Below are 12027 nucleotides of genomic sequence, written 5' to 3'. Positions count from 1 at the left end.
TTACGCTGCCTAGACATTACCAGACAATCATGAATCATGCTCTAATTGCTACTACTGGATTTTGTAGCCTTGTGGGAAAAAAAATAAATACTTTGTCAGTGAATGTTTCCATTTATGTTCGTAGTTTTTGGAGAAAGGGTTGGCTGGGGACAAAGTCTAGGTGACAGAATTTTAAATGTAAAGGCATAAGGCAAATGTTTTGAATCATCTTTTACCAAATGAGTGGCAGAATGATCATTTCTAATTTTTCAGTTATGTGGAATATTGCTGGTTTACTTCATACATCTGTTATTACATGGATCCATACAGCACCACATATTCTATACAGACCAACTGTAATGATGTGAAACACCTTGTGAAAGGGATTTTTCTCAGCAGCAGAAGTGGCTCTGCTGTGCCTGCAGCCCGAAGGATCCTTCCCTGCTGCTCTTTAAACAGAAAGCTTTCAGTTAAGAGAGTAAGGATCATTACGGATAATAGTGGAAGGGTAATGAAGGCGGGCGGCGGTGAAATCTGTCCCGGACACACAGCGCCGCTCGGCTGAGCGGGGCTTCGCTGCTCCGGTGGGTCAGTGGAGGTAGTTACTAAACGTTTCTTTGCACAGTGATTAAGAGGGAGGACCAATGGCAACAAAGGAGACGGAGAGGACGGTAGCTCCTCCTCTCCCCAGCGCTCTCTCTCTCTCTCTCTCTCTCTCTCCCTGCGTGTGTGTGTGTGTGTGTGTGTGTGTGTGTGTGTGTGTGTGTGTGTGTGTGCGCTTTATACATGTATATAATCCCTGAGTTGACCCAGAAAACAAACTCCTCTGACTGCCGAGACGCCGCAGAGTTGAAATCCACCGCAAGGGCTGCATGTAGCCGGAGCATCAGCGGGAGAAACAACCCCGGCACCGACCCAACTTCTCCACACGGATTCTACATTAATACATCGGGTAGGTGTCGTCTTCTGTTCCTCCTAAAACAGGTAGAGAGGCAGCACTTTTCCCTTTGCAGACTACCGCTAACTATTTTCTAATATTCTTACTAGGCTATAATAAAAGCAAGCAGACGGGAACTGTGTAGCGAAATCGATTTGATTTCACCTTGTCACTTTGTTTACTTGCCGCGTTATTGCCCATTTATATTTGTTGCGGTTCGGGGGCATCGAATAATGTCCAACAGCCCACACGCACAGTCCCCTAAGGTTAAAAAACGGGTTTCGTGCTCGTGTAATAATGCCAGCAATTACTACCCTCCATCAGACTATCTATTACTGTCTATTTACGAAGGGGACATTTGGCCGAATGATAATCCACATCTGGAAAGAAGCGCCACAGATAATAAGGTAACAGAGGAGCCAAATGCTGCGGGGAGAATTTAGGCCACTGAGGAAAGTGTCTTGTTTTATCAGCACTAGAAGGGGTTGAATTGCTATGAGCGGCCAGGTGCACCGCCACGCTTCATTATGGGAGGATTTAAGAGCCCGAAATATCATTGTTTTTCACAGACAGACATTCATTACAGGGCTCGCTCTGGATGTGTTTTTATGATCACCCCATTTAGGGGCGTCTTATAAATAATGTTATCCATTTTAATAAGCCAATAACCTTGACAGCCAGTTACAGTTGCAGCGTGCACAGGAGCCCTTTGTCATCTGTAGGCAATCTTAATTTAAGATCTTTTGTAATGATTGTGTGAAGACAGAGGTAGTGTGATGTGTGTTGAGAGAGAGAGGGGGGGGTGGTGTGTGTGGTCTGGAGAAGCATTCCTCTGTGTCCTTTTGGCTGCAAGGGTATTGCTGCCCTCCCCTGTTGGTGTGTTATTCAGTGGTAATTCACTGATGGTGTAATTTTGAAGGTTTGAGATGGGTTTTTTTTTTTTTTTTTTTTACAAGGACACTTCCGATCTGACTGTAAGCTCGCATATGAAGAAAGAGAAACTGTGGAGGAGAGAGAGTAGTTTCAACAGAGGGACGGGGTTTGTTCTCATGATAGCGGTAATTTTATTGCTTCAAAAGGGTATTCAAGCAATTTAGTGTAGCACTTCTATAAAACTGTGAGACTCACCAGAAACAGATTAAAGAAAGAATGGTCTAAATCGAAGCAGCCGAGACTGAGTTATCCTGACTTTGAGCCCTCTTGCGTGGGTCAAGCTCCAAAATCGCTGGATCCTCAACCTCAGGCCTGCAGTTTGTAATGCAGACTTTATGTTAATTTTTGTACACACACACACACACACACACACACACACACACACATACATACACACACACACACACACAAAGATTTAAATCTTAAACCCAATGTGAGACAACCCTGATGACATCATCTTGGTAGAGAGGGGCGACATAACAGATTATTTCGATTAATTCAAATTCTTTGTTTTGGAATAACGTGCAAAATGTCTAAAAAAAAATGTTCTAATCCTTAGAACATGCACAGAAACTTTAATAGATGATAGCTGACTACATTAGCTGTTTTGAATAACAAAAGTCCTATAAGTGGCTAGCTGGCACACTGATTTGCGCTCTTGTTTTGTGTTTGTTGATGATGATTATTATCACGAGAAATGAAACCACGGTAGTCTGTGTGCAGATTCTGCTTTGTTCGGTCTGTCTCTACCTGCCAGGTAGCTAACGCTAGCTACCCGGCTGTCTGTAAATATCAGGCTAATGCTCTGTCAAAAAAAACCACAAACAGCAGGAACAAATTGATTGGTTTTATTGAAGTGGATGTCGCTGCTCTACTTAGTTAAAGCATCTTGTACAGACAGTCCATAGCTATATGCGATAATCTGCATTGTTTGAATACGCATAACAATGATGGCTTCGCGGGTGAAGGTTTTTATTACTTATGCTCGACTGTCTTGAAGTGAAAATATGTTTTAATCATGTTTTTAGTCTTGCTGCTCTTTGGAGGAAAAGAAAAAAATGAATTATTTGTGAATCATCCCCAAGCTTGAAATAAATCAAGTTTTTTATTTTGGCAGAATTGCGCAGCCCTACATCACGGTTAGTCTTTAGAAAGCTCCCTCCAGAGCCACATTCGTCTCTATACTTCTGTTGTAAATTTGGTGGAGTACCCCTTATTAGGTATTGTAAGCTTCTTTAGGTTGTAATGACTACTGGTTGTATTAAAAATCTTTTCTTATTTTCAAAAATGTCTTCTTTAGAGTTACAGTGCAACCATGGCTGAACACATGATGATGCCCATGACCCACAGCTTCAGGATGGGCATGAATGGACCTCCGCAGCACAATGGCCAGCCCGGCCTGCGCAGTTTGCCCAACGGTCAGGTGATGCACTACGGCAGGAACCCTCAGAACAACATGGAGGTTGCCATGAGACAGAGGCCAGGCATGGTGGGACCCGGAGGGATGGGCGGGCCTGTGAACGGAGCTCCCATGGTCAACCACCACCACCAGATGATGTCTGGGAACATGATGTACAATGGCCAGGGCCCGCAGCAGCAGCAGCACCACCACATGCACCCCCAGCAGCAGCAGCAGCAGCAGGGTGGACACCCGCAGCAGTACCTTCCTGGTAACCTCACTTCCCAGCAGCTCATGGCCAGCATGCACCTGCAGAAACTCAACACTCAGTATCATGGACACCCACACAGCTCGGCCAACGGACACCACCTGCCCAACGGTGCTCAGTACCGGGTGGGTCCGGCCCAGCTATCAGGCATGCAGCACATTGGCGGCCCTTTGGGGCTAAACGGCATGGACATGGATCTGATCGACGAGGAAGTTCTGACTTCACTGGTGCTTGAGTTTGGGTTGGATCGTGTTCAGGAGCTGCCCGAGCTCTTCCTGGGACAGAATGAGTTTGACTTCATATCGGACTTTGTGTGCAAACAGCAGCCGAGCACGGTGAGCTGTTGAGCAAAGAGGCTGGAAGCTGGTTAGGTTTGTTTGGACTGGACACCCCAAAGAATGACTGAGCGGCTACAGTAGCACTGCGAGAGGAGACAATCTCTCTGTTCTGTTTGGGTGTATCTATCTGTGTCTGTGTAAATGACAGTGTCTAGCACGCCTTCACACCGACCTGTCTGCGAGTTGAAGAATTGTAATGAGAGCAAATACAGCAAAAACACCAGGTTTCTCTTCTTTGAGCTGGTTCCAGTGAGATCTGTTGTATTTGGTTCAATTGAGGCATCCTGATGCAGTGGGCTCTGTCTGTACCCATCTGGCCCTCAGCACTTGTGCCTGCACTGCCAAGGCTTTGGGATAATTGTAAACTTAACTAACACAAGGGGGGAAGACAACCTAGAAAGACTGTCCATCTGGGTCTCCTAGATTCTGTGGCATCTCTAAATGTATTTTATTTCCGATGACACCCTCAACTAGTAGCAGATGTTTTACAAATTTATAAGAGTTTGTCCTCTGAATTTGCTTATACAAGGATGAAGGGATTTAGAGTCAAGAATGATTTTTTTGTGTGTGTGCATATTGAAGGCTGGCTCTTCAAAATCGAGTTCTTACAAAAAAATTACACATTTGCCTGAAGAGCAGGAGAATGAGGTTGTGCAGCATTCCTGAGTGACGTGGTGGGGTTTATCTCGGATTGGTTAGGTGAAATGTGCTACATCGATTATTTTAGCTTTCGGTGTCATTTACCTGACAGATAAAATCTGCTATCATTAAATGTATCGCATCTGTTCCTTGCTATTTAACTGTGATTGGATCATTGGTAAAGTAGCTTGTTGGCTTAAAAAAAGCTTTTATTTGTTAAAAAAAAGGGCTCAGACATTTAGGGGCTCATTGCAAGCAAATCTTGGGTTATGAATTAGTAGAGCTGCAAAAAGTGTTAGGAATGGAGAAAACTTAATAGAATATGAGAAACAACATAACTGTGGCCTGTTGCAAGATTCAAGAGAAGCCAGACAAAAAAAGTTGCTTTCAGAAGCTGTTGGTCAAAGGTCTGAGGAGATATTTTTTTCTAAAATGGAATTGGCTTAAAAAAGACAGAAGAAAGAAAGAGGTGCGTGATTGCAGAATTTGCATTTGTGTGTTATTTGTGTGCGTCTGTGTGTGTTCAGTGCAGTGAGGCATTTAAAGCCCATCGAATGGCGTCCTCCGCCCTAAACCATTGCCCGGCGCGCTGAAGCTTATTGGAGGCTGCGGGGGGAGAGAGGGGAGGGAGATTTCAGTGTGTGGACACAATGTGTGGACACAGCACTCCCCAGCAGCACTTAGTTTAATCATTATTTAGAGCTGCCGCTACCTGTGGCATTGATTTCATTAGGCAGGAAGAGCGGGCGAGGAGCACAAAGTGTGCAAAGTTGTTGTTTTTGCCATAGATTAGCTTACTTTGCTGCTTTTCTACTGATTAGATTTAAATTACATGTTCTCACACGCTTGTCTTAATTGAGGTCGACTTGCACATTCTCCAGTGACTCAGTAATTATAAAACGGACATGTTTTGTGGCGTTTTATTTCTGTTTTTTTTTTTTTTTTTTGCGCAATTGGTAATTAGGTTTTTGTCAAGGTTACTGCTTTGCCATTGCAGGCCAGTCGAGGGAGAACTTTCTGCACTCATAATGCTATTTGTGGAGCTGTCAGAGGGGTCAGGGCTGCGATGGTGCACTGTGTTAATCTGTTCCAATACAACTGTGCTGCTGTCCCTGTCTCTCTCGAGATCTGCCCTCTCCTAGGTCTCGACTTAAACAATAGGCATCGAAACACTGTTATAAAGGTAGAAAAGTGCCAGCGAGTTCCCGCTCTGTTTTACTTTCTGCCTGGCAAACTGCAGCCAGATAAGCTCACAACCTCACAGTTAAAATGGAAATACTTCTGGCCTTAGCGAGACAGTGGCCTCTGATTACTGCTATATCAATAAGCGCAGCCTTCTTGTGTATTGTATCTTTGTACTGTAGACTAGAGGTAAAGTTGATCTAGACACATTTAAGATACTTTCAGAAAAATACAAAAACAAAAAAAAAAACACTGTCAGATCTAAATGTAAATCAGTGGCTGATTTTGATGTGTTGACAAGAGATTATATCCTACATTTTTACAAGCGAGTGTGTAGATACAGTATAACATTGTTTCTAGGTGCAGGGGCCTGAAGCTTTAAGACCAAGTAGACTGCATGTTAAACCAAGCGTGAGGGATGCCACCACTTTCCCACAAAGAAGCTGAGAATGTACAGTACAACACTTTGTGGGAACTTGTCTTAAGATGGTAGATAAACGTGTGAGATTGTACTCCTTGTTCCAAATTACACATCATTTATTTGGGTAAACCCCCCTCCCACCCTCCTCCTCCTTTCCCATTTCCCCAAAGCTTTTGTAATGTTATTGATTCTATTTTAAGAAAATGTATTTATTTTCAAATAAAATATTTATTTAAAGAAATTGTTTTTTGTGTGCCAAGACTCCTATTCACAGTTAGCTGTTGAAAACAGCACAATATGACACATGGACTTGATTAAGGGTTAATGGTTAATTAATGATTAATTAATACTATAATATTGTTATATAACCAGCTGTTTCTTGTGTTAGCAGTCTAAGGGGCTTTGAGATGCTGTCGATTTGTCCTATTTGCCTTAGTTTTATTTCGCTGTTAGTTTTAGTCACTGTTGGAGAAAAAGTGATTAGTAAACACAAGACCAAAGTACAAAGGACATATCCTGGACAGTAGTGAGTCAGCACTCTGTCAACACAAAGCTGGAGCCAACTTTTTTTGGAAAAATTTGAAGTTTAATGGCCAAAAACTGTAGTAACAAGAGTGTAATGTAAACAGCACAGTGTTGTGCTGTTTTGCAATAAATAACAGTGGCTGTATTCTACTTTGAACTAATGTGATGAGACACACATTCATCTGCCTACTGTTTTGCTTCAGGAAGCCTGTTTTCAAAAATCTATTCCAAGCGGCTCACAAGACACGCTGACAGATGTAATCAGTCATTTAAAATGACGTGTGTTACTTCTATCACCTTTTATTGCCACCATCATTTTAGTTCTCCCCTGCTGGAGCTGAGTTAAGAGCTCACTGCACATCTCCAGGTATAAGTTTTGTTTTACCAACTTGCTGCATTTCTGGGGAGACTTATGAAATAATATAAAATAGTCTCATTAAATTCTAATAAGCTTTGCATTTCATTCATATTAGGAGACCTGAAATACACGTGCTGCTCCACATGATGTTACTAATCAAGTCAATCAGTCAGTCCTTGAGCTGCTTTCAATGGATTTTTGAAAACTAAAAGAGCCGGTGACTCGCGGACATGTTGTAAAGCAAACCAGCAACAGAACAGACAGCAGTAGTAACTAATTGTGGCAAATATTGGTCAGATGACTCACAGCTTTCAGGGTGTCATCTAGAGGAATAAGTAACTGCAGCCAAAATGCTGCGCTCCCCCAACTAACTTGCACAACGGTTGAACAAAAATTGGGTTCACTGCTTTGTGAAAGTACGGAAGTTATAAAAGCCTTTATTGTAGTGGCCACATAATTAAAGCCAAGACTAAGATCGACTCCAGTCTCCCTCAGGGTCAAACAATCACACTCAAGTGAATACTGTAGGCACAGTCGCCAATCAAACACATGACAATTTGTGCTAATGAAGGAACAACCGCTACACTGATAAATCAGCCAAGGCAAAATACCAATATTACCTCATCTCAGATAAAAATGCCAAACTATGTGTTAGACATTTAGACACAGTGTCACCATTACATACAGTGCATTCAGAAAGTATTCAGACCCCCTCTCTTTTTTCACATTTGTTATGTTGCAGCCTTGAGCTAAAATCATTTAAATTAATTTCCCCCCTCATCAGTCTACACTCAATATCCCACAATGACAAAGAGAAAACAGAATTTTTGACATTTTTGCAAATGTATTAAAAAGGAAAAACTGAAATTGACATAAGTATTCAGACCATTTACTCAATATTTAGTTAAAGCACCTTTGTCAGCGATTAGACCCTCAAGTTTTCTTGGGTGCACACCTGGATTTGGGGATTTTCTGTAATTCGTCTCTGCAGATCTTCTCAAGCTCTGTCAGGCTGTATGGAGACTGTCAGTGGACAGCCATTTTCAGGTCTCCCCAGAGATGTTCGATTGGCTGGGACACTGTAGGACATTCATAGAGTTGCCCCCAATCCTACGTTGTCTTGGCTGTTTACATAGGGTCTGTGTCCTTTTGGAAGGGGGCCCTTCGGCCCAGTCTGACGTCCGGAACTCTCTGGACCAGGTTTTCATTAGGGGCATCTCTGTACTTTGCTCTGTTCAGCTTTCCCTCAACCCCGACCAATTTCCCTTTCCCTCCTGCTGAAAAACACCCCCACAGCATGATGCTGCCACCACCATGCTTCACCGTTGGGTTGGTATTGGGCAGGTCATGAGCAGTGCCTGGTTTCCTCCCGACATGACACTTAGAACTGAAGCCAAACAGTTCATCTTGGTTTCATCAGACCAGAGAATCTTGTTCTCGCAGAAAACGTAAAATATACAAAGGTTGAATAACGTTAGATGATGCAGGGTGTAACGTTACGTTATCATAACAGCAGTTGTGTATAAATGACTTGTTCCGCCTGTTAACAGTCCTAATATATCATGCTTGGGGGACAAAAAGGAAACAAAACAGTGCCTTTTTGCCGTCTGCAACCAAAAAACAAAGCGCTCCAGGATGCTTTAGCTTCGAGTGACCGTGCATAGGAGTTGTACTGCTGTGACGAGCCATTTCCAATTGGCAGAGGTTGGGTCTCTGTCTACAATAGTCCTACACTTTAGATGATCCTGAGTGGGGTTTTGTAGCTGCAGCTTGTTTTCTGCGGAATACTCAGATTGACCGGACGAAGCCATCTGTCTAATTGATGACGTCAGCTGCGTGGATGAGTTGCCACAGCCCAAACCGACTGTTTTTACCATTTCTTTTTTTATGTTTCTCGAGAACCGCCCCTCCTAAAAACTTCAAGTGCAATCGACACTGCACTTCCTTGGGTCCTCAACGATTCACATGTGAAGTTTGAAGTCAATCGGATGAGCAGTTGTTGATAAAATCAAAGGACAGACAGAAAGACAGACAGACAGTGATTCCTTCAACTCTTTGTAGGATGGAGGCTACTGTGCTCCATTGGCTAATATATTGATATGTGATTTTTTTTTTTAACACCCAGATATATTAGTATCAACTTTTAAAATTCAGTGTCAGTCGTGCTATATAATGAGCACTGTAAAAATACAAGTAATGCAAATGTGGATTTTTGAAGCAATCTATAGCAAGTGAAAGGGCAACCAACTTGAGTAAATTTGAAATAATGCAAAAAGTATATTTCTTAAATTAACCTGAAAGAACATACTTTTCAAATTTTATGTTGGCGTGCTATGTGTCAAAATTTGATTCCTATACCAACTGTTATTGAAGTTTTGATATGTTCTATGGTGTCACACACCTGTTTCCTGCTGTAACTGACATGCACCATTTTCTGTGTCAACACTTGCAAGTTTAGTGCACCTTGCAGTAATGCAGCCTCCTAGAATGGATATAAGGCATTGTTTAAGTAGACAAAAGCACAACAGCACCTTTCACAAAGGTGAAAGAGAGGGAACAGTAGGAGAGGACATTGCAAAAAAGCCAAAGGCATGTCAGGGATGTTTCAGCCATTCTTTGCAAAACAGCTTCCCTCTTTTTTGGATGTTTCTATCTGGGTCGTCTCAAGTCTACACAGCCCATGTTGAAGACGTTTCATACTTGTTTGTTTAAGGGACAAAAACGCTGCTTTGCCAGCCTATGGTACAACTGCGGGTAATGGTTGGAATGCAGTGTCAAAGCAGATGCTATATTTTGCTTTACATGCCTAAAGTTTGAACTATATGACTCCATCTTCCCTATAATGCGGTTCTCTCACTGAAAACATGAATTTTGAAAAAAGGGGAGACATAATTGACTTGAGACCATCTTGCGATGGGATCACACCAGCCGTGACGCCTATCAACAAGCTGACGTTCTGACCCATGAGTTCTGAGTAGTCATTACTACATTATTACATGATTACTCAGTACTCATTGGCCGGACCTCACCCATCTTCAAAACTGGGCTTCATTTTGATCGCAACTACACACCTGTAAAGTTTCGAGACTGCATCTTGCACAGTTGTGATGCTATCGTGTTGACAAAATCTGTCCACAGACAGACAGACAGAGTACTAGCCTCAAAGTACTAAAAAGTACTGGTAAACATTTAGCATCCAAGAAACTTTTTCAGATTATGATAAAATGAGAAGGAGACAGATGAGTGCAAACCAGGGCAGAGGTATCAACAATGGTTAATACAAAATAGCGAGCAAGAAATCATTATTCTATCTGTTCTGTCACTGACAAGTATACATATCTTTCATTAAGTCAGTTATCATCATTACCTTTCCTAGGGAACAAAGATGTATTTGGAGCAGTAATAGAAGACTGTGGACTGTTTCTATTTTTTTTTTTAAATATGTCCTTAGGAAACATACAGAATTAAAAAACATACTGAAGGCAGTATCTGAAGATGCAAGATAGGTGTGCAGATGTAAAAGATACACCTACACAATATGAAAAAAAGATCCCAGTATTAAAGTAGTATAGGACACACAGTATAGGACTGCACTGGATCTGGAAACAACTTGGTATTTGTGCAAGTTGTTGCAGAGGACTATGACTTGTAGGTGCATTGAGACATAGGGGCTTCAATGAAGAGGCCTCAAGAGTGAGTGTGGGTTATCTGACATAACTGGCCATTTATTAAAACATTTACTAAAATTCTGAAAAAGGGAAGAAGGGAAACAGACAGTTGTACCACGGCTGAAAAGCCAGCCCCATACTGATGGAGCACCGGGAGTATTCTACCTGTGAGAAATGTAAGATAAACCAAAAACACTTCAGATAAAACACCATGCTAATAAAATGTGCCAACACAAACCATATCACCATCAAAAGTGAGTAACTCCCAGCACACTGACCACACCTGTGACAGCCACAGAGAGAGAGGGTTGAAACCCTAATCTATATCAAATTCTACAATGAAGAATAAAAACAGTAAGATAAAAAAGGACTAAAATACCTACTATTAAGATAACACTAAAAGAAACGGGAGTCACTGCTCTGCCTGTAAACACACAGTGCACCGTAAGGTGAGATCGACAATATGCAATGCTAGATGAATACATTACATACCTCTGCACCAGCTAACAGTCATCCGTCTCTTTTCAGCTTTTACCTACCTACAACAAAATTTATGGCAGACACATTTATCAGTGATTAAATAACACAGTGGGGCTTGTGCCCCTACAGCACCCAAGCAATAAAAAACACTAAAATGAATATAAAACAGAGTTAATGATAAAAAGCACAGCTTTGGCTTACAAGAGCCACAGGTGTACAGACAGTTTCAGCCACATGCACAGAGCACACAGAGCACCATAGTGTGGGTGTAGGGGCAGCCTGCAGTCTCCACACCTGCTGGCCATGAACCTACTTAGTATTTCGTGCCTCTCACCTGGTTGGCTGTTGCCCCCTGCATGGTCCCTACTGTGACTGTGCTACAGACCGATAGCAGGTTGATGTACAGACACTGGCTAGCGTAGTTTTGTCTGCTACAGAGAGTTGGACTTGAACTATCCGGGATAGTCAGGCATGTCAGGGAGACATACGAGTGATCAGCCAATTCCACAGGACAAGCTCAACAGAGAGATACTGTAGATCCACTGTTACGACCACGAGGTGCATCTAGTTGCAGGCTGAGATCACAGTGATAATAGAGACTTATATTTAACTATAATTTAAAGCTGCACTAATCAGTATTTTTATATCAACACCACAGAGAATCATCTACACTTCTCCTCAGCTCTATGGAGCATTTTAGCATCTTTCAGATGATTGTTTTGGTTTTAAGGCCTCCAACTTTACTGTTTTGGTTCAGTCCCTCTGCTGTCATCAACGTTGTTTCCAGCAGCTGCAGGCGACAGACATAGTTAGCAACTTGACTGTGAACATAGTGGAACATTTGGGCTGGCTTTGTACTCTTCATACTGTCCGAACTGCTGGCTGGATAGTTGGATGGCT

General features: G+C 42.3%; 1 protein-coding gene and 1 long non-coding RNA gene across 2 annotated transcripts; one reads left to right on the top strand and one right to left on the bottom strand.

Moving 5' to 3' along the window:
• Positions 1 to 700: 700 nt before the first annotated feature.
• On the top strand, positions 701 to 5913 carry cited4a (Cbp/p300-interacting transactivator, with Glu/Asp-rich carboxy-terminal domain, 4a). The gene is made up of 2 exons (XM_040122500.1): positions 701 to 931; positions 3150 to 5913. The coding sequence occupies exon 2, from the start codon at positions 3165 to 3167 to the stop codon at positions 3861 to 3863; it is 699 nt and encodes a 232-aa protein (XP_039978434.1). The 5' UTR covers positions 701 to 931; positions 3150 to 3164; the 3' UTR covers positions 3864 to 5913.
• Positions 5914 to 9387: 3474 nt separating this feature from the next.
• Positions 9388 to 11415, bottom strand: LOC120786822. The gene is made up of 3 exons (XR_005706764.1): positions 11329 to 11415; positions 11140 to 11186; positions 9388 to 9461 (listed from the first exon to the last, which is right to left on the bottom strand). It is a non-coding gene; the product is annotated as an uncharacterized LOC120786822 (long non-coding RNA).
• Between the last annotated feature and the right edge of the window lie 612 nt (positions 11416 to 12027).

The sequence above is a fragment of the Xiphias gladius genome, chromosome 24, assembly GCF_016859285.1.
Source record: "Xiphias gladius isolate SHS-SW01 ecotype Sanya breed wild chromosome 24, ASM1685928v1, whole genome shotgun sequence".
Taxonomy (NCBI): Eukaryota; Metazoa; Chordata; class Actinopteri; order Istiophoriformes; family Xiphiidae; genus Xiphias; species Xiphias gladius.
This window is presented reverse-complemented; position numbering and strand designations above follow the sequence as displayed.

Excerpts from the sequence above, each read along its gene's own strand:
- cited4a (XM_040122500.1), top strand. The coding sequence starts at position 3,165 with ATGGCTGAACACATGATGATGCCCATGACCCACAGCTTCAGGATGGGC.